The following is a 22,034-nucleotide window of genomic DNA, read 5'->3' on the forward strand; positions in this document are numbered from 1 at the left end:
GAAATCGTCTTCGGTCCGCAGCGCACCGGCGGCACCGAGCCGACACAGCTCGGAAGCGTCCCGTCCGCCGAAACCGGCACCAGCGTCCCGGCACCGCTCCCCGTCTCCGGTGCGCAAGAAGAAGGCGACGGCGACGGCAAGAGTTTCAGCTTCGGAACCGATCACCCAGCCACTGCCAACACCTGCGGCACCGGCTGTGGTGGTGCACTCGCAGTGCACGGGTCCGGCAGCTCTGGCACTGGAAGAGCCGTTGAGCCGGCCCCCCCCCGCTCCCCGGCACCGCCCGAGGTCGAGCTTGGACTCCCGAGTACGCCCGAGACATACTCGCAGGCGAGGGAGCTTATCGCTTTGACAGAGGCGCCGAGCCTCCGGCCCCCGGCACCGCCGGTGCGGGCTGTACCCTCGGCAGGCAAGCCGGCCATGATGAGACGCCCAGGCGCCGAGGATCATCGAGCAAGGGACTTCAGTCGGTCCCGCTCTCGCAGCCGGTCACCGTCCCGCCGACCTAGGTCCCGACGCCGATCAACGCCTCGGGACCGTTCACCGTCTCGGCACCGGTCTCACTCACGGTACCGCTCGGCGTCGAGGTACCAATCTCGAAGCCCCAGTCGCCGGTACCGGCGAAGGTCCGCCTCTCGAGACCACTCACGGCACCGTGGCGACCGCAGCCGCTCCAGGCGCCGTGACCGCAGCCGCTCCAGGCGCCGTGACCGCAGCCGCTCCAGGCGCCGAAGCCACAGCTGGTCGCCGCCCCGGCACCGATGCGACCGATGGTCCCGGTCGTGTTCCCGGTACCACGAGGACAAGCACCGAACCACGGCACCGCCAGCAGACATGCGTCGGGCGTCGACGGGGCATTCTTTAAGCGCTTCTGCCCCCCAGTGGTCACGCCAGCCCTCCGTCGCATCCCAGGTCGGCAGCGGAGCGGGTCTCAGGACGGACACCCCGGGACAACCCTATGGTCCACAACAGTGGGGATTCTGGGTTCCCTGGGGGCAGCACGAGGCACAGGGCCCGCCCTTGCCCTCGCGGCCACCGGGTTCTGAGCGTCGCGTGCCAGAAGCGACTGTCAGTAGACCCCCGCCATCGCCAACGCCTGGGACTTCTGTACCGCTCGCTGCGGTACAGCCGGACTCTAACGCGCCTGCTCCACCACTAGACGAGCCGCCACCGGAACCGACGGGCCCGGGTCTTTCTTCATCCTCGTCGCCTGACAAGGCTGTCGCAGGGTCGTCGACGGTGGACCCCCCGCCGATAGACTTGAGAGCGCATCAGGACCTGCTTCGTCGGGTCGCGCAGTCCATAGACCTCCCGGTGGCAGAGGTCGTGGAAAATGATGACCCTGTCACCAATGTCATCGGGTCTGAGGCCCCCATGCGAGTGGCGCTCCCCTTCATTCGCACGATCCAGCGTAACGCCACCACCATCTGGCAAACGCCGGCATCCATCCCGCCTACTGCCCGAGGCGTAGAGCGCAAGTACTCGGTTCCCCCCACGGGGTACGAGTACTTGTATACCCATCCGACCCCGGACTCCCTAGTCGTCCAGTCAGTGAACGACCGAGAGCGCCACGGTCAACCGGCAGCAGCTCCCAAGTCCAAGGACGCGAAGCGCATGGACCTCTTGGGCCGCAAGGTCTATTCGGCGGGGGGCCTGCAGCTCCGCATTGCCAATCAGTCGGCATTGCTTGCCAGGTACACCTACGAGATGCTGCTCTCGCTCTCCAAATTCACTGAACTCGTTCCAGCGGCCTCCCGCCAGGAGTACAGCGCCCTCCTCGAGGACGGTAAGAAGTCCGCGCGCTCCTCCATCCAGGCCGCGCTGGACTCGGCGGACTCTGGAGCCCGCACCCTCGCCTCCGGGGTGACTATGCGCCGCATTTCCTGGCTGCAGTCTTCCAACTTGGCCCCGGAAGTGCAGTACACCCTCCAGGATCTGCCGTTTGAAACACAAGGGCTGTTTTCCGAAAAGACTGACTCCCGGATACAGACCCTTAAGGACGGTCGCGTGGCTATCCGAACCCTGGGAATGCACACGCTGGCGACCCAGAGACAGTCGTTCCGCAGACAGCCTTCCCGGCCGTTTACTCAGGCCAGGTCCCGGCCCTATAACAGCCGCCGGAACAATCTGACTCGCCGCCGACCATCAGGCAGCAGGCGCAACCAGTCCCAGGCGCCCGCTAAGGCCCCCCAAGGGCCTAAGCAGGCGTTTTGATGGGACGCCCGAGGACGGCCCATCAGTCTCTCCAATGGATCCTTCCCCATTGTTTTCCAACCGCCTTTCCCATTTCCTCCCGGCTTGATCCCGCATAACATCGGACAGCTGGGTCCTGCATACGGTCCAATCCGGGTACCGCTGTTGAGTTTGGGTGCCATAGAGGAGGTACCGCCCGACCGGCGGGGCAGGGGTTTTTATTCCCGATATTTCCTCATCCCCAAAGCAAAAGGAGGTCTCCGTCCAATCCTGGACCTCCGGAAGCTCAACCGGTACCTGCTAAAACTCAAGTTCCGCATGGTAACCCTGGGGACCATCATTCCCTCCTTGGATCCAGGAGACTGGTTTGCCGCCCTCGACATGAGGGACGCATATTTCCATGTCGCGATCTATCCTCCCCATCGTCGGTACCTCCGCTTCATGGTAAACGACAGACACTACCAGTTTGCGGTGCTTCCCTTCGGCCTCTCCACCGCCCCGAGGGTCTTCACCAAATGTATGGTGGTTGTTGCCGCGGCCCTCCGTCGTCGTCGGGTGCACGTATATCCGTACCTCGACGACTGGTTGATTCGCGGCCCCTCACGTCAACTGGTAGCGGACCAAGTGACCGATATCTTGGCCCTTTTTCGGGAACTGGGCCTTCTCGTAAACTTCGAGAAGTCCATTTTAACTCCAGCTCAAAGGGTGGAGTTCATCGGAGCAGTCCTGGATTCTCAGTTTGCCAGGGCCTGCCTACCGCTCTCTCGACACCAGACGCTGGTAGCTTGCATCCGGGATCTCCAATCCTTTCCCACGACGACGGCGCGGTCCTGCCTTCGCCTCCTGGGCCACATGGCATCGTGCACTTTCGTGACCGCTTACGCCAGGTTACACCTTCACCCGTTCCAGACTTGGCTGGCCTCCGTGTACCGCCCGCATCGCGACCCCATGGACTTGATCGTCACGGTCCCGAGGCCTACCCTCAATACTCTCAGTTGGTGGCTAGCCCCTCAGGTCGTCTGTGCGGGAGTACCATTCCGCCCGCCGTGTCCCTCCGTCACCTTGACCACGGATGCCTTGGACATGGGATGGGGGGCACACCTTGGCGACCTTCACACGCAAGGCCTCTGGTCGCCTCCGGAGCTCTCCTTACACATCAACGTCCGGGAGCTCCGGGCGATACGGTTAGCGTGCCAAGCTTTTCAGGCCCATCTCCGCGGGCGCTGTGTCACAGTGCTGACGGACAACACGACGGCGATGTTCTACGTCAACAAGCAGGGTGGAGCCCGCTCCTCCCTGCTTTGCACGGAAGCGCTACGCCTGTGGGACTTTTGTGTAGCCCGCTCAATTCACCTCGCAGCGTCGTTTCTTCCGGGCATACAGAACACGCTAGCCGACCGCCTCAGCAGGTCCTTCCTTACCCACGAGTGGTCCCTTCGCCCAGACGTGGTGCATATGATCTTCCGGAGGTGGGGATTTCCCCAACTAGACCTATTTGCTTCCGAGGACAACAGGAAGTGCAACCGGTTCTGCTCCTACCAGGGACGCGTTCCTCTGCTCATGGAAAGATCACCTCCTATACGCCTTCCCTCCGTTCCCCCTCGTTCATCAGGTGCTCCTCAAGCTTCGGAGGGACAAGGCTCGACTCATACTGATCGCTCCGACCTGGCCGAGGCAGCATTGGTACACCCTGCTGCTCGAGCTCTCCGTCCGAGAACCCATTCCTCTTCCCTTGTGGCCGGACCTTATCACGCAGGACTTCGGCCGGCTTCGCCACCCAGACCTCCGCTCCCTGCATCTTACAGCCTGGTACCTGATTGGTTAACTCACGCGGAGCATGACTGTTCGCAGGCGGTGCAGCGTGTCCTTACTGAAAGCAGGAAGCCTTCAATGCGCTCCACCTACCTCGCGAAATGGAAGCGTTTCGCTATCTGGTGCGACCAGAAAGGCCTGAACCCCTTTCTCGTCCCTATTCCAGTTATCCTGGACTGCCTCTGGTCCCTTAAGGAGCAAGGCCCCGCGGTCTCCTCCTTGAGGGTGCACCTAGCAGCCGTCTCTGCGTTTCGTCCACCGGTTGAAGGCCGCTCCATCTTCTCCACCCACATGGTCTCTCGCTTCCTCAAGGGCCTGGACCGTTTGTACCCGCCCGTACGGCGCCCTACACCGGTCTGGGATTTGAACCTGGTTCTAGCCAGGCTTATGGGACCGCCGTTTGAGCCTCTAGCCACTTGCTCCCTGCTTCACCTATCGTGGAAGACGGCCTTCCTCGTCGCTATAACATCTGCGAGACGAGTTTCCGAACTCAGTGCCTTAACGGTTGGCCCCCCGTATACTGTCTTCCACGCAGACAAGGTTCAGCTTTGACCGCACCCGGCCTTCCTCCCGAAGGTCGTTTTGGCCTTCCATATTAACCAGGACATCTTCCTCCCGGTCTTCTACCCAAGGCCGCACGCCTCGCCTCGGGAGCAGCAGCTTCACACCCTGGATGTCCGCAGGGCCCTCGCCTTTTATATAGAGCGCACGAAGCCCTTCCGGCATTCGACCCAGCTCTTCGTCGCGATCGCGGAGCGTATGAGGGGCGAGCCGGTCTCCTCACAAAGGATTTCCTCTTGGGTGACGGCTTGTATTCGAACATGCTATGAGCTTGCTCGTGTACCACCTAGTCGCCTGACGGCCCACTCTACAAGAGCACAAGCCTCATCTGCTGCCTTCCTGGCTCATGTTCCAATCCAGGACATCTGTAGAGCCGCCACCTGGTCCTCCGTCCACACCTTCGCTTCCCACTACGCGTTGGTGCAGCAATCACGAGACGATGCAGCCTTCGGCTCAGCAGTCTTGCACTCTGCCACGTCTCACTCCGACCCCACCGCCTAGGTAAGGCTTGGGAATCACCTACATGGAATGCATAGGAGCAATCACTCGAAGAAGAAAAGACGGTTACTCACCGTAGTAACTGGTGTTCTTCGAGATGTGTTGCTCCTATCCATTCCAGACCCGCCCTCCTTCCCCACTGTCGGAGTAGCCGGCAAGAAGGAACTGAGGAGCGGACGGGCCGGCTGGGGTATATGACAGACGCCATAGCGGCGCCACTCCAGGGGGCGCCCAGCCGGCCCACCGAAGTTGCTGGGGTAAAAAAGTTCCGGAGAGCCGTGCACGCACGGCGCGCACACCTAACTGGAATGGGTAGGAGTAACACATCTCGAAGAACACCAGTTACTACGGTGAGTAACCGTCTTTTCCACACTGAAATCCTCAAAAATACGCACCATATTAAGGTGTAGAGCAATTAAATTCTACATTTTGGTATTGGTGTCAAGTCAATGACACCCTACCTTTTGGGGAGGCACATAGTTTAGTGGATAAGACCTAGGTTTTAGTCCCAGCTCTGCGACAGGTCACTTCCCTCATCTGTGCCACCGTTTCTCCTCCCACCCTTTGATGTCTTGTCTATACAAGCTCTTCAGAACAGGGACCGTCTTACTATGCATTTGTGCCACAATGGGACCCCAATTGGGGTCAGGGCTTCTTGGCTGATATCACAACATTTTCTGCAGTAGAGGTTTAAAGAGAAGATAAATTTATACATTCCAAATAGCATTAGACTCAACCATGCAATTAAATCCCTTTCCTAATAGGCCAGAATTCACAACAGTGAGAAGGTGGAGTTTGCTTCAATATCTCAAACTCTCATTCACTCATGACTTTGGCATCAATAGGCTCTTTAAACAGAACAGGCTCGACTAAGCTAACAGCAGGTGTAAGAGCAACTCCTACACACGATGGCATAATGCTGAAATTCCAACTCAAGAATCTAGCTGGAGAAAAATAATGTAAAACGCTGGATTTTTAATTAAAGATGTAATGCCTCTGACTAGCATTGAAGTGGCTTTGAGACACCCAGACATTAAACTGTTGAGAGTGGCTTTATTTCAAAGCAAGAGGGTCCAAACAAACAGATTTTGTAAACAATTTCAGGACTCCTCCTTCCTTGATACAGGCAGACGCATGGATTCGGTCCTTACTGTTTAGATCGGAATGTTGATTAATATGTGGAATTTTAAAATAAAGCTTCACTTATATAAGAAGTTCCCTGTCTCACTTCCAATGACCCACACAACCTGTGAACAGACAGAGCTCCCACATCATCACACCACCGGGTATTGTTTAAAAATAAGCATCACCCTCTTTCTTGCACTCTGCCTGTGTTCTCTGCGGCAGGGCTGTAGTTGCCAACATAAAAAAGGGCATTTTCTCAGCCAGGCTTCACACCCGCCACTCAAGCCTTTTATGTACCAGAGCTGGAGCTCCTCAGGCCCTTCTGATCCAGCTAGTCGGGAGAAACAGTAGACTAGCTCTGCATCTCCCCACAGGGACCCAAAGTCCAGCACCCAATCACTCTGCTCATCTCTTTCCACTATGCCCAAGGTGCATCCCTAACGGTCTTTTTTGTCTCTCTCCCCTACAAAGCTCCATAATACCTGGAATCCCTGTCCATTCCCCCAGTCCTAAATCCTTTCACCTTCTCTTCCAATAGACAGCTCTTCAAGGAGAAACAGCCCACTTCCACCCCTTCATTCAACTTAAAAAGAGGTTCACACACAACATCATGAAAATGTCTGTTCACCAAACATCATAATAACTAATAATAATAATAAATGTTTTTAGATATACAAGTAAACCTTCAAAGATTTCCCATACTACTACTTTCCTACCCTTCCAAAAATGCAGTCCACTCATCCTTATAGAGTCCTGACACTCTGGAATAGAAGAACGGAACAAGTCATTGAATCTTCTGCTATGCAGAAGATCAGAAACAACCCTCCATTCTTTTTGTCCCATGTACACTTTTCCTGGCACTAAGGATGTCTTCACTGCAGAGTTAACTCAGGTGATTGGCATGTAGATCAGGGCACCCAGGCCAGCTTACCCCAGGTGTGAGCAGTCACACTATAAAGCCACATTTAGTGAGGCCACAGTGGCTCTGTACTTCCCAAGTGTCACGAGGACTTCTGGGAGTACATCCTTTGGTTCTTAGCACTTCAGTAAGCAGAGCCTCAATATGATTCTTTCCTAATGAATTGTGGGAGAACTCACTTCTGGGCATACGGGGTAACTGTGAGAAGGCACTGAAGGGCCATCACCACTCGACTGGTTTAGCCTGTCTCCCCACTGGTTACCAGGCAGAGTGAAAAGCAGCATTCAGGCTTTAGCCTATAATCCAGGATAGCCAGCTAGCCCAGGCTGAAAGTACCACCAAACTCAAGTCAGAAGTTTTTGTGTGGGACAGAAGCTTGGTTAGGGACAATCACCAAGTAAGAGCCCAGGTTAACTCAGCAGCAAAGACAGACTCCCCGTGGCTCATTGTACTCATTCTAGATAAAACAGTTTTCACGCAACTCACAAGGGAAGTTGAATTTAGTTTCTTACCCAAGTCTTGCAGCAGAACATCACCTACTAAGCAACACCTGGGCTCAATGGGAGATGTTAAATACAATCTTATGATCTTTTCATGCAGTAACTTAGCAAGAAATAAGGGGAAAATCTGTGTAGGCGACAGGATTATAGGCACTTTCTGTCTTAGCCTTGGAGTCTGCACACAAGGCTAATGGTCTGCAAAAGGAAGTTTTAATGGACAAGAGACCATTAAAAGATAACAATGAAGAGAAAAAAGTTGAGACTCAGTGGTTCAAAACTGAGATTGCCCAAATGACTTCAGGGGCAGGCTGCTCAGGCCCCAAATCAGCAAAGCACTTTAGCACACACTTACAGTGACAATATGCTTAAATGCATTGCTAAACTGGGACTTTAGAGAATGCAGAACCTCTGCAGCTGTCACAAAAAACTACCACATCTATTCATGTCATGTGTGTCTCTTTGCATATTAACCTTCCTTTGGTTGCAGCTTTGCCTACTACTTTAAACACACATCCTGTCCTCCTTTACTGCTTGCACTGTTACAGACTAGGGACCAAATGGCTAGGAAGCAGTTCTGCAGAAAAGGACCTAGGGGTTACAGTGGACGAGAAGCTGGATATGAGTCAATAGTGTGCCCTTGTTGCCAAGAAGGCTAATGGCATTTTGGGCTGTATAAGTAGGGGCATTGCCAGCAGATCGAGGGATGTGATCATTCCCCTCTATTCAACATTGGTGAGGCCTCATCTGGAGTATTGTGTCCAGTTTTGGGCCCCACACTACAAGAAGGATGTGGAAAAATTGGAAAGAGTCCAGCGGAGGGCAACAAAAATGATTAGGGGGCTGGAGCACATGACTTATGAGGAGAGGCTGAGGGAACTGGGATTGTTTAGTCTGCAGAAGAGAAGAATGGGGGGGGGGGATTTGATAGCTGCTTTCAACTACCTGAAAGGGGGTTCCAAAGAGGATGGATCTAGACTGTTCTCAGTGGTACCCGATGACAGAACAAGGAGTAATGGTCTCAAGTTGCAGTGGGGGAGGTTTAGGTTGGACATTAGGAAAAACTTTTTCACTCAGAGAGTGGTGAAACACTGGAATGGGTTACCTAGGGAGGTGGTGGAATCTCCTTCCTTAGAGGTTTTTAAGGTCAGGCTTGACAAAGCCCTGGCTGGGATGATTTAGTTGGGAATTGGTCCTGCTTTGAGCAGGGGGTTGGACTAGATGACCTCCTGAGGTCCCTTCCAACCCTGAGATTCTATGATTCTACTCTTGTTCAACACCTATTCAGAAACATGCCGGTACATTAATTCTACAGTCACGTGGTTAAATAAATGTACTGATTTGCCTGCCATTCTCACTCATCAGAGCAGCTGATAATCTTGGATCTGTCAACTTCCAGCGGGGGGGGGGGGGGAGGAGGGACAACAGGAGGAGGACAGGACAAGCTTAACTTTAAGTGCTGAGCAACTCAAAATACTTTCTGCTGTGGCTCCTCCAGCACATGGATTTTAACACTCCTGTTAAAATTCCTACTGATTATAGATCTTTTGTGCTGTAGTCACACTTTATAATGGTATTTCCTGAACTGCATGCAGTTGAGATTGTCGACTCTTTGGGTTGGCACGGTATTTTATTTTGCTTGTACAGCATCTAGCACAACGCGATCTCAAATTCAACTGGGGCTGACTTGATCACAGTGTACAAAACCCACATGGGGAACAGAAATTTGATAACACAGGGCTCTTCAATCAAGCAGACAAAAGTAGAACGAAATCCAATGGGTGCAAGTTGACGCTAGATACATTCAAGCTAAAAATAAGGCACAATTTTTTTTAACAGTGAGGATAAATAACCACTGGAACGACTTACCAAAGATTGTGGTGGATTCTCCATCACTGGACATTTTAAAATCAAGAGAGTGTGTTTTTCTAAAAGATATTCTTGAGTCCAACCACAGCTATCAGGACTTGAAGCAGGAATTATTTCAGGGAAGTTTATGAAGGAGGCCAGACCAGATGATCACAGTAGTCTGTTCTGGCCTTAAAATGAATGTCTCTATCAAGATGAAGCGCTTTATCCAAGATTAGACAGCAGGTCAGTGGTTGAGCTGGATATATATAGCCTGTGTCTCCTGACTCCCAGTGCAGTGCCTTGTCCTCTAGACTGCACTGTCTCCCACTACATCACAGTACTTTGCTATTCTGCAGGAACTAGCTAGAGAGCCGCAAGTACAGTAGACTGCGATACCACGCTAAATGAATGAGCTCGCGGTCTTCTAACTGGGAAGTTATCAAATTAGTTTGGAAGGAACTTATTACCGTACACTGTGAAACATATGCAGCTAAACAGCTGTGACTTTTTAGAAGTCTGACATGAATTTTCAGCATGAATTATCTGGATCAAAGGTTTAAATTTGCCAAATCATCACTAAAAACTCAATGAGACAACCTGGTAATGGCCAAGTTTCAAGGTACATAGATGCTGTAGAGTTTCTAATTTGGTGGCTATTATTGGGATTGGCTTTGAACATATAACATGTGGCTCAGTTAGTGGCATTTATACCCTGAGGTCTTTCTGCCCATTTCTAATAGAATTCAGTGTGAAATTTAAAGAACCCAGGAAATTTTGGGATAACACAAGTGGCTTGATCAATATTCCCTAATAGCAAAGCTGTGTGCAAGCTATTGTCAGTTATCTGCACAGTCGCTGCACTGCTGGTATAACTGTTTTGTAAAGCACCTAGAGTCACTTAGCATCCCACATACCTGTTCTGATTAAAGTGCTATACTCTGTCTAGACATAAATTTTATCCCCTAAACTACGGTGGGTTTGGCACAGCAGACTTTTATTGGGGTAGGAATCCTCTGCCCCGTAGCCAACGGAGTCACATGTCTGCTGTTGCAGCAGATCTTGCTGCTGGTGGTCCTTTGGTTCCAAAGAGAGTGCCTGACAGTCCTACCCCATACCTCCTTTCTGTGTACTTCTCACTCACCCGCACAGACTTCCCCCAAGTCCCGTTTCCCTGATGCAGCATCAGTTCCACTACAGTCAGGACCTTTGCAAGTGCATAGAGTGGGCATCAACCACTATCTTTGCTTTTAGAGCACAGACAGTGCTGACTGGTATTTGTTTATTTGGGAGCATCACACACAGAGAGAGGAGACAAGGATACTTACAAATGACACAACAGCAGCCAAGAGAAGAATGCGCACAAGGAGATCTTCAAACTGCTCCAGCACCAGTTCCCAGAGTGACTTTCCTAGCAAAACAAAACATGGAAGCACCATAAGCGCTACACAGGTGCTGAAAATGAACTTGGGAGAGCTCAAGCTACTACACCTGCTTGGGTGGAAAGGTGCTGTGCTCTGCTTTGAGGTTGGACATACTTGAGTTAGAATTACTGGCATTACTAACTGTGGGCTTGACTGAAGAAAGCATCCCTATTCAGGGCCGCACTTAAATATGCACCTACGCCACAGTGAAGTCAACGGGACTGAAACGCAAGCTTAATGTAAAGCATATGCTAAGTGCTGTCCTGAATCAGGACTCTCATCATTGCCAGCTCAGCTCCAAAGGTGAGCATGTGGCAGCCATACTGATGCCTGACCGGATCATGCTACGCTCCACCAGCATGAATTACAGCCCTTGCCAGGGGCTGAGCGGAAGACAAATGGGGATGGAAGGAGACAGCCAAGAAACAAGGCAGTGTTTCCTGGTGGCGATCACAGATGGCTAGTAGACAGAATGGCCCTGTGCACAGGGATATCACTAAAAACTGATGCACCTGAAGTTTCCTTGGTTTAAAAAAAATGACACACACACACTTTGAAAAGCCCAAGGTTTTTCTTTCAGTGGAACTGAGGTCCCTGCCTGCCATTGCAGAGCAATGCATTGCTCTAACTTCTGGGGTAACAGAACTCACCTTTCAAGGGACAACATGAAGGATTTTCACAGCCAAAATCTGACCTATCTAATCATCATCAGACATGGATCCTCCTCCAAACTAAGTTTGTTTGCATGTTTTGAACCAAAGAGACTAACATTCAGCCCCCTTCCCTTCATTCATGTACTCTTGGAAACTGACTGCACATGCTCGAATTACAGGATGTATAAATGCTGGTTAGTACTGAAGACAACCATTCTTCTTACACTTAAAAGGATCGCACCACCCTGCTTCATAATCCCCAACAAATCAGTGTACAATAGATACCTTTTTATCTGAGAGCCAACAGTCTAGCAGTCAGAGCAGGGAGCTACAATCTAGATCCTCAAAGGTATTTTAGAGTCTAACTCCCATTGAAACCAATGAGAGTTAGGCACCTAAATACTTTTAAGGATCTGTACCTAAGTCAGCACTCCTGCATTCTATTTCTGAATGTCTGACTCACAATGTGACACATGGGGAGTCCCTTAAACCTCTTGGGGGTTCAAGTTACTCACCTGCACAATGGGTATAAGCTTATAATCTTTATTCAGTGCTTTGGGAACCACAGGTGACAGGTGCTACGGAAGTGTGAAGTATTATTATTATAGTAGATATGCACTGGTCTAGCGTAGGATGCTCTGTATGTGTAGGAGCTACTTTTTAAACATTTCCATAGAATGATCTTTTACCATAATTTGCTGTACCAGGATCAAGAAGTAAAAAAAATTTCAAGGTCAATTTTTCAGCTCAAGAGTCTAGACAGCGTCACTCAAGAGTGTGAAGTCATCTTGCTTTCCCCTCCTAAACCTCATACAGGTAAGTTTTGCCTTTATGTAACTGGGGTTGCTCTTAGGCCTCCAACTCTCTCCACTACAGAATCTTCCCCTGGGCATTGAATCAGGTCCCTTGTGAGCTGCCCAGCAGTCTCCATGGGACTAGCTGACACTAAGCTCCCTCCCAGAATACCTAGAGACATGCTCCAAGAGCGAAGGGGAAGTCGAAAAAAGAAAAAGCAGAGTCAATACAATTCCACCTACCTTCTTCAGCAGGGAGTTCTGCAGATTTCCACCAACATGCCAAGGAACAGACGCGGTAGGAGAGAAAAGAAAAAGAAGAGATATTATTGACCTGGAAACAGACACAAGAATTTAGCATTGGAAACAAACTGGTTGAGTGGTTAGACTAGAAAGCTTTGTGAAAACCACATGTTCTCATGTATATACACACCTCAGGCCCCAAGAACTTTGGAAGGGGTGCAAAAAAGGCATCTACGTACCAAACACAACAGGAGACAGCCTAACAAATCTTAAGGAAGAGAGGTGAGATGTAAGATGCCGTTTGCATGGAGAACAAGATACACTTTAGAGACCAAACTGGAATTCATTTCCTTTTCTATCCCATGATAATCCTTCCCAATAATGTCCGCGTTTCTCCTTTGCTCTTCCTAACATTCATTTTAAAGAACAGAACACCAGTCTCCATTTCCCCATTACAGTGCAGGCAGGCGAAGGCAAAGGGGTCAGAGCAGAGGATTGGAATTACTCAGAGGTTACTGAATTTCAATAAAATACACATCTTCTTTCAAACTTGACAACCCTGACAAGAGACTAAACTGCCTAGCCCTCACTTTGCTCATACAGTTCAACCTAAATTACCCAAAACTCCCTGTTATCCAAGAAAGAGTCGCATTCCCTGACAGACTATGAATTATACTAAATAGACCTTCATTTGCCTGAAACCTTGATGGCCTGAAAGACATTTGGAAATCCAGCTTGTACTGAAAACAGTCCCACATCAGAAGAGTTGTGAGTTACAGTACCTCTCACAAGCATTATATTTTAACAGAGTATATGGGCTAACAAACATTTCAGAGTTTAATGAAGTATGTAGCTTGTCTGCCTTTGTCTGGAGGGGGAGGAAGGTCAACCGATCAGAAGGGAATTAATTTTATTTATTTATTTCTGTCACTTATACTTTCCTTCCCAGACTAGCTCTGTGTTTTTCCCTCCTTTGAGTACAAGCGAGAAGATAAAGGTGACATTTTTAAAAGAACTCAAGGTTGGCCTAACACTGCTCCAGGGGGAGTTTTACCGTTGACTTCAATGGGAGCAGAATTAGGCCAACACTTTTCAGAATCCCATCTGTCAGAAAGGAGTCCCACTGTCAGCATCAAGGGCCCATTGCCAGCTTCTGGTCTTATATCACTCTGTCTGTCTGGGTTTTAGCATATCATTGGTGTGTCTCACACATGCACACGGATTTTATCCTCAACATGCATGTGAGACAGAGAACTATTACCATCACTTTACAGGAGGGGAACTGAGGCACTTTGAGACTATGTGACTTAACCAAGGTCACATAGTAAGTCTGTGGCGGATCCAGGAATTGAACCATATCTGCTGAGTCCTAGGCCAGTGCCTTGACTTCAAGACCATCCTTCCTCAACTTATTTTAGAACACTTGCAACCTCCTGAGAAATAAATACAAATGAGAATTCCATTCTCCCCACACGCACCTGGCTGGCTGGCATCTGATTAAATCCCTGTAAGTCTCTCCAGTACACATGCCCACACGCCATGAATGAATCAGAACTAACCCATAATATAATTCCTTTTTAAAAACAGCTCTGAACACTTGCCACAGACTTCACCAGAATTTACTCCCCCTGAGGGACATCTGCTGGCTATTTTTCCTTATATTTTTACAACATATGCTTGGAAGTTTCAGAGTAGATTGCTCCTCCCAGGAGACAACCTGCTGGAAGGAGGACCCCTGAAGGTTCCCTTTGCAGAGGTTCTTCCAAATTCTTCTCCTAGGGAAAGACATTAGGCAGAAAGCCCACTGTTTGGAAGAGTTCTGATGCATCTGCCTGGGGAGGGAGGTGGGGGGGCCTGTATCTACATGGGTTGAGCTGGCTGGCCTTTGCATTCTGGATATTGGTCCTATATATATTTAATGTTCCCAGAGGATTGGATGATGCTCAAAATAAATAAGATTCCTCTGGGTCTGAAATGCTGAGACTATTGGAAAAATAGTTCAAGTATCCCTGCTATCTCTTTTAGAGGGGCACCTATCTCTCCACCGATCTCACTAGTATTTTGATATGCCTGGAATATACAAACGCCAGTTGGTGCTAACAACCTCCACTTTTATTATTGATCATTTCCATTGCAGTAGCACCTTCAGGTCTCAAATCGAGGCCTCGTCATGCTAGCCATTGTACAAACAAGTAGTGCAAAGACAGTTCCAGAGAGCTCACAGCCTAGCATTTTGACAATATACAATAGGTGGATGAACAGACAAACAGGGCATGGAAGGGCAAGGTAACCATAAACACCCGTGAGTTTGCATAAGTCACTAATTATACTGGTCTCAGTATTCGCTATAAACTGCTCTCCAGTACCTTCCAACCATATATTTTGACTATTTTATTTGGTCATCAGCCCTTTCTCCCACCCCTCTTTTTACACTTAAACCCCACCTTGCAATACCTACAACTGGTTGGGTCACTGACGTTACTATCAGTCGCTTCTGGGACCTTACAAATACTCATTCAAGAGATGCCCTGAGATCCCTTGGCAATCCAGGGTGTTCTCCGGCTTTAACCAGGCACCTGCTGTTCCACCATTCTGAGGTGAATCTGTCAGTTCTAAGGAGCACAGCCCCTGACCAATCTCTCAACCAGAGCAAAGCTTTGTATCTTAATCATGGCAAGCAAAGCTGATACCTGCCCCAAGGTGAAAATAAAAGCCTGAAAGGAAAAAAAGCTCCTAATCTGAAATTGCCAGATAGAGAAGATTTACAGGATAGACTACAAGCTTCAGAGACTTCTCACATATTCCTAAGGATGAAAATATTTAACGGTAGTAATGTAACAGGAAAAGAAGTTCCCTCAGGACTCTCAGATATAATTAATAGTCTAATGTTTCCACACTCAGATGGAATAATGGGGTAGGTATAGGGCTATGCAATATTATGTGTTGCAATTATATACGCCCACCCACAAGAAGATTATTTTGTTTATAATTTATATATTTATATGCATGCACACACATTAGAGAATGAATCTTGGCGTATGTGTGTGTGTATATATACACACACACACACACACACACACACACACACGGGCGCGCGCCATGGTTTTCACAAGTGGCCTGTGATTTTGTGTGCCTTACTTGATCCGTATGAAAAGGGCCCAGTTTTCAGAAATTTCTGAGCACCCACACTCTGGAAGTCAGGCACCTCCAAAACACCTCAAGTCCGGCACCCAAAAACCCTAGTTACTTCTGGAAATCTGTGTCAGATGATTTTCAATTCATACACGCACAGGCGCACACAGGCTTATAAATGCTGAGGTGATATCCAAGTGATAAACTGCAAAGCTGAGTTATAAATGTATTTATCACCCACTTTTGCCCACGTCATGTGCCAGTTCCCTCAGGGATTTACTCTAACGGAAAAACAGCTTTCCAATGGCACACACAGCACTGACTTCTAGCACTGGGAAGTCCAAAGACAATGAATTTTAAAGCCTTAATATTTTTATTTCTCTCTGGCCATCAAGGGGTTACAATAACTTTCCCTGTTGCATTTCACACCTGGGGCTGGGAGAAGCAAACAACCTAAGGTTAACCCATGTTTAGATTTTTCTCTATATGCAGCAGACAGCCCTGTGATGAGAAGGGGGAATCAGGAATAACAGTGGTTTCTGCTACACTGTACCAGACTTCTCCACAGTGCACTGTGAAGGTTTCTATGGGATTTTGCATCGTTTGACAGAGCTACGTAGAAGCCTGGCGGAGCCCAGCCTGCACTTGCCGTAGTTTGCCATACTACAGCCAGCAGGACAAAGTACTTCTAGCTAATAAATGATGAAGGCAGGGGAATATGGTCCAGACGGCAGATGGGCTCCCAAGGGAGGACAGAGGAAAACTGTGTGAGCTAGGGGAAGGGCAAGAGGCACATTCCAATTCTTCCACTGTCCCTAGATCCTGAAGGCCGTCAGACTGGGTGCTCTAATTTAATTGTATGCACACATTTCAGCCTGGGTTGGGAGCTGGGAAACCATTCTAAGCCAGGGTCCACATTAATAATGTTTCAGGCAGCTCCTGAAAGCAGAAAGGGATGCACCAAGGTGCAGAGTTCCACATTCGACGGTCACCACAGTACATATTTGATCCACTAAAGCATAGTTAGTTTCAGCCCAGACAAGTATCAGTGCTTTCACTGTGGAGGAGGAGGAGGAAGATGCATTGAATTTTTCATGCAAATGGCTGGATCACTCTCTCTCAGCGGTAGCCAAGGCGTTCATTCTCTCACGCTCTGTCTCTTTTTTTTTTTTTTTTTTTTTAAATATCATTAGCATTCAGTGAATGAATTCTCATTTCATAGCAAAGCACTGGTGACTCAGAACTGCAGACATTTCAGAGGGAAGAATCTTTTTGAAAGGAATGAACAAAAACATCTCACGTAAGCTTCGATTTCTCCTTCTGTGGAGGAAGCAAGCAGAACTGAGCGAGATAGGTAATATGACAAAGCCAGACACGCTCACGCACTGTCTAGCTAGGTATTTATACTACACTTGCTGTGGTGTACAAGTATTCAGTGCACTTCAGTTCCGAGTCGTCCCCATAAAACTTAAGGACAGATGGGGCATGGGGATAAACATGGCAAGATGAGACTTGAGAGGACAGATGTAATGTCCACATCAGGGAGGAGTCTGAAACACAAACAAATCCAAACACCCTTGAACTTGAGAAAGCTCAGCTATAAACCTGAGGGTCAGACCCTTTTCTAACATAGGATGAACAAAAACAACCAGCATTGAAAACGTTCACTAAAAAACACCCCAAACTGCAGTAACAGGTATTTTTGTACGGAGGAAAACTGGAACATGCATAGTGGAGTCGCTAGCTGATGGCTGTTTGAGAGCAGGGATGGGACTTTTCAGGGCTTGTCAAACTCTTCCAGCAAAGTCTTTCAGAGCAAACAAACCTTTCTGCATTTTCAAAAGTTGGTTTCTCAGTAGATTCATATCATAGGTTAAGCTGGGGGAGTGATGGCGGGGATTTGGCTCACTCACTTCCTCAGTTTGCATCAGTGTCACAAAGTAGAATTCAGCCTGTGGAATCCAGATCTCATAAGCCAGCAAAGAATGAATGTTATTTATCTATAGTATGGCAGTGCTTGGGCACTACCACCAAGATTGGGACCTCATTGGGCTAGGTCTTGTATGTACACATAGTGTAAACAATCCCAGCCTTGAAGATCTTATAATCTAAATAGATAAAACAGACAAATAGCGAGAAGCGAAACAGACACACAGCTAGAAGTGCCTTGCCGGCGGCCACAGCAGCTAAGTGGCAATTGGGAATAGAAGGCAGATCTCTGGATTCCCATTCCAATGCCCTATAAACTCCCTCAGCAATAGGCTCTTCCTTCCACTTTTAGTACTAAACTGATCACTCACCAAAATAAAAATCAAAGGTCCATGTAATTAAATACCAATTACTTTGATTGAAATTTCCAGAGCAGACTAAGGGATTGAGTCACATCTCCATTCAATGGGCCTTGAGAGAGACAACCCTAGTCTTCAGCCTGATGTTGTTGTTAATAGTGAAGCACTGAAATAGGTAACCAAGAGCAAACACAAGCTTTCCTGCCAAGCCCTGGTGCTCACTGATACCAATTAATGGACCAAATTTGTCTCTAGTGTAAGTTCAATGGAGTTTCACCAGGACTGATTTCAGCCAAATGTGCTTGAATTACTCTAACTGCAAATTAAGGCTGGGTTTGGATAAAGTAAAAGGTGACTCAAACCTAGATTATGAACTCTAGTCTATGAGGCTATACAGCAGAAACAGCACAGAGATGGTGAATGAGAACCAGGAAGTGAAACCAACTCATCTATTTTCCATTGTCTATTTTCATTCAAAGAAATGCAAAGAGTAAACGAGAAAAAAAAATTAAACTTGTTCAACTTTTCAGTTAATAGCATCAGGTCTTACTAGTAACAGAGGCAGAGACTTTTTTATTGTGATGAGTTTCCAAACCTAACTTCATCCCCTTTGAATAGTTACACTTAGGGGTGGAGGGATCAGATTTTTATCAGTAAATGTCTGCAAACATTCGTTTCACCACACACATGCAAACCAATGAAAAAAATATTTTCATCGCTAGCCATCAAAAACAACAGATACGCAAAACAAGAAAAATGTTGCTTGAGAAATTAGAGTTTGATTTAGGGATATTTACTTTGTATATTTTGACATGTGGTGTTGACAATGTGTGTTTTAACAGTTATGAATCTAACTTCTTGACTCTCAACACCTTACTGTCATTAAATAATTACTGCCTGCCCCCTCTCCCAGCCTTCAGCTGCCACTCAGGTCAAAGAGTGGAGGGCACCTGGCTCCCATTGAAATCAACAGCAAGAATAAGAAAAATTGCTGAGGCTCATCTGCCCCTCTGACCACTACCCCATGGCTGCACGGCCACATGAGCATTCAATGGATGGAACAAGTGATCAGCACAGTTCTTCTTTAGCACAGTGAAGCTTGCACAGGAAAATGGAGGGACTGAAGGAAACCAGAGGCTACGTTCCAAAGGACTACACTAGAATTTCATGGCTATGAATTTAAGGCAGTGTAGGTGCTGCTGAGTCACAGAAGCCACCAGAGCTTCCGTACGTTGTGGCCAAAAGAAACCTAATTTGGGGGGGAAGAGAAGGAGAGAAACTTGAGAGAATCAGCCCTCACGTTTTTCAATTATTGCCTTCAAAATGGGTCCTAGCAAACAAAAGCCCAATTTCCTAGCTGCCCAGGTAGTGCTAACCTGTAATTTCTGTCCTGTGGAAAAGTCAGAAATTTTGAGCCCCCTCCCCATCCTGAACCATGATGAAAGGCCAAAATATTGAAGTTTTCGGTAGAACAAGAAGTTCTCAAAAATTTCAATATGGGAATATCAACATGTTTTGTTTTGGACATCTCTGATCAAAACAAAAAGTTTCAGTATTTGCAAAACAAAACGTTTCATTCGGAGGCAGGTCAACATTAAACTGCATTTCTGTATAGTGCCGCACTGCCTCATGGGAGCTCTAGTTCTGAATGCTTCATGCCCCATGGTCCCCTAGGGGTCAGGCTTCAATGCACATTCCATGATGCACTGTAGTTATTGACTCCCATGACCCACCGTTCATAGCTATCAGAGAGGCGATTGCATGGTGCATCATGGAAGATACAGAGCTTGTCCCACAGGGAATAACAGGACATGAAACATCCAAAACGACACCTTCCATGAGGCAATGTCACACTTTGGGAAATGCTGCTCCCTACTGAATGGACTCTAAACTAAACCTTTTGGGTCAGTTCAACAAAGCAAAAGATTTAGATTCAGGCCAAAGTGATCCAAAATGAAATATTTCATGTTGATTTTCCATTGGAAAATTTTAAAAATTAAGGATTTTGCAGAAACTACATTTTCTGTTGAAAAATCGTTTTGTTGGAAAATTTTGTTCTGTTTGTACAGCAGCTAGTGCAAAGGGATTCTGATCTGTGACTGGGTCTCCTAGGCCCATAATCTACCATCATCATCCTGAGGGAAGAAATTATAAGGTATAAATCAGACTGCTTCTCACAATCTAAAAACTTAAATCACCATTAGTCACCCAGACTGTGCCCTTTCAATTTTCCAAATTGCCCTACAGAATAAGAACAGACTTCTCTTTGCCTCTGCTTAGTCAGAGTGCTGACCATGCAGGTTTTTTGTTTCTCAGGACAGGACAAACTGTTTTGCCACCTTCTCTTCTCTCTCACACACAGAAGGGACACATTCTGCCATCCAGTTTTAAAAGATAATAAAAAGCTTCAGTTAGCAGAGCCAACAAATTACAGACCAATTTCAAACACAAGAACGAAGAGGTGAGTAATTTTTTACAACGCCGGGCACAATTTCTTTCCTAATGGAAGTGGTTGTAATTATCTCTTGCAAGTCATTTCATTCAGCTATATAGGGGCTACTGTCCTGGAGTCTTCATATTGCACCTGCCCTAGAGAGGGAATCCCATAAAATAACATTGGCAGCCTGTAAAACAAAGACACTCCCTTGCAGGAAATGTGGAATTTTAATATTGCACAAGTTTATTGCATAAACCATGCCAGGAGACCACAGTAAAGGTGACCAGAGCTGATATGCTGAGCTCCCCCACTTTACCTGGCAAAACAATCACAACAGCTTTTAAAAGTCAGGCCAATTTAAAAAGACAAACAGAGCAAATAGGTGATGCCTTAATGGTTCTCTTACATGTCCGTGTTTTGGAATCCTGCAAGGCCGCACAGAATTGCATGTCCAGTTACACTAGGTTAAAATGGCATTTCTGACTATTGAGCAGCCACATGAGTACCAATAGAGTTTCCTCAGGTTCCCCATAATTACTGTGGATTCCCAGAGGGATGACTAAGGATTTGCCACTTACCTGTCACTTAGGATTTCTCCGCTTCCCACCCTCCCACCACGCATGCAATAACTAGTGCACTAGCTGAGCTGCAAAATATTGACACAACCTCCTCTAAGGGCATCTAAAGAGACTGGTTATCCTGGGCGGATTTGGAGCTGGCACTTGGAATACTGCTACGATTGACTAATATTAATACTTCAGTCCTTTGCCAATCCAAATAAACTGCCTTTGTGGGATGGGCACCCTCAGGCTGGCAACGGAAAGGAGTAACAGCACAACACTCAGGTGACGAGAAGGAGACTGAATGCAAAGCCACACGTGGTCAACATGGCCTGGAATTCCAGCTGGTGATACACACCGAGCAAAGGGTTCTGATGAGATGCTCTGTAGCATGGGGAAGAACAGCAGCACTGGCACAAGAAACAGCAGGTTGAAAAAGCTCCAATCTAGGGGGTCCTGCTTTGCTTTACCTCCCTAAACAAAGTCTACTTGGGTTTTTTTTCTTAAAATCACATGTACTGCAGTAGCACCTAGGGGCTCCAGTCCCGTGCCAGGACCCCGTGGCTTTCATACAGCACTTTTCATCCATAGATCTCAAAGCACTGGATAAAGTATCACTAGTCCCATTTTACAGAATGGGGAAGCACAGAGAGGGGAAGTGACTTGCCCAAGGTCCCCCAGCAAGTCAGTAACAGAGCCAGGAATAGGACCCAGGTCTTCAAGTCTTGGTTCAGTGCTCTGTCCACTAAACCACATTGTCTCCCTTAGACAAGATTATTCTAAGAAGTCTCTCTCCCACCCCCTCTTAGGAATGTCCTTAAGAATCAATTATCTTTCCCTTATGGGAGGTATTTCTGCTGTCACAAGGTGAAACAAGGAACATATCAAGATTGTCCCCACAAAGCCCTATAGAGTAGTAATCCCACAATGCCTTTCTTCTCTATCCCACTGCATTCGCTTCACAGACCTGCTCTCAGATTCTCACCCCCCCCACCAACTTCGTCAAAATCAAATGCCACTGTATAGCTCACACGGGGACCATACAGACAT

The 22,034-nt window shown here is 47.9% G+C and overlaps 1 protein-coding gene across 2 annotated transcripts in view; it reads right to left on the reverse strand.

Moving 5' to 3' along the window:
* Positions 1 to 22,034, reverse strand: part of ATP2A3 (ATPase sarcoplasmic/endoplasmic reticulum Ca2+ transporting 3) — a 146,451-nt gene that overhangs the window by 81,004 nt on the left and 43,413 nt on the right. For both annotated transcript variants that reach the window (XM_044994317.1, XM_044994316.1), the window contains exons 2-3: positions 12,568 to 12,585; positions 10,782 to 10,864 (exon numbers count right to left, since the gene is read on the reverse strand). In XM_044994317.1, coding sequence (XP_044850252.1) covers positions 10,782 to 10,864; positions 12,568 to 12,585 — 101 coding nt within the window. The remainder of the gene's footprint in view (positions 1 to 10,781; positions 10,865 to 12,567; positions 12,586 to 22,034) is intronic.

Source organism: Mauremys mutica, chromosome 19 (genome assembly GCF_020497125.1).
Source record: "Mauremys mutica isolate MM-2020 ecotype Southern chromosome 19, ASM2049712v1, whole genome shotgun sequence".
NCBI lineage: Eukaryota > Metazoa > Chordata > Testudines > Geoemydidae > Mauremys > Mauremys mutica.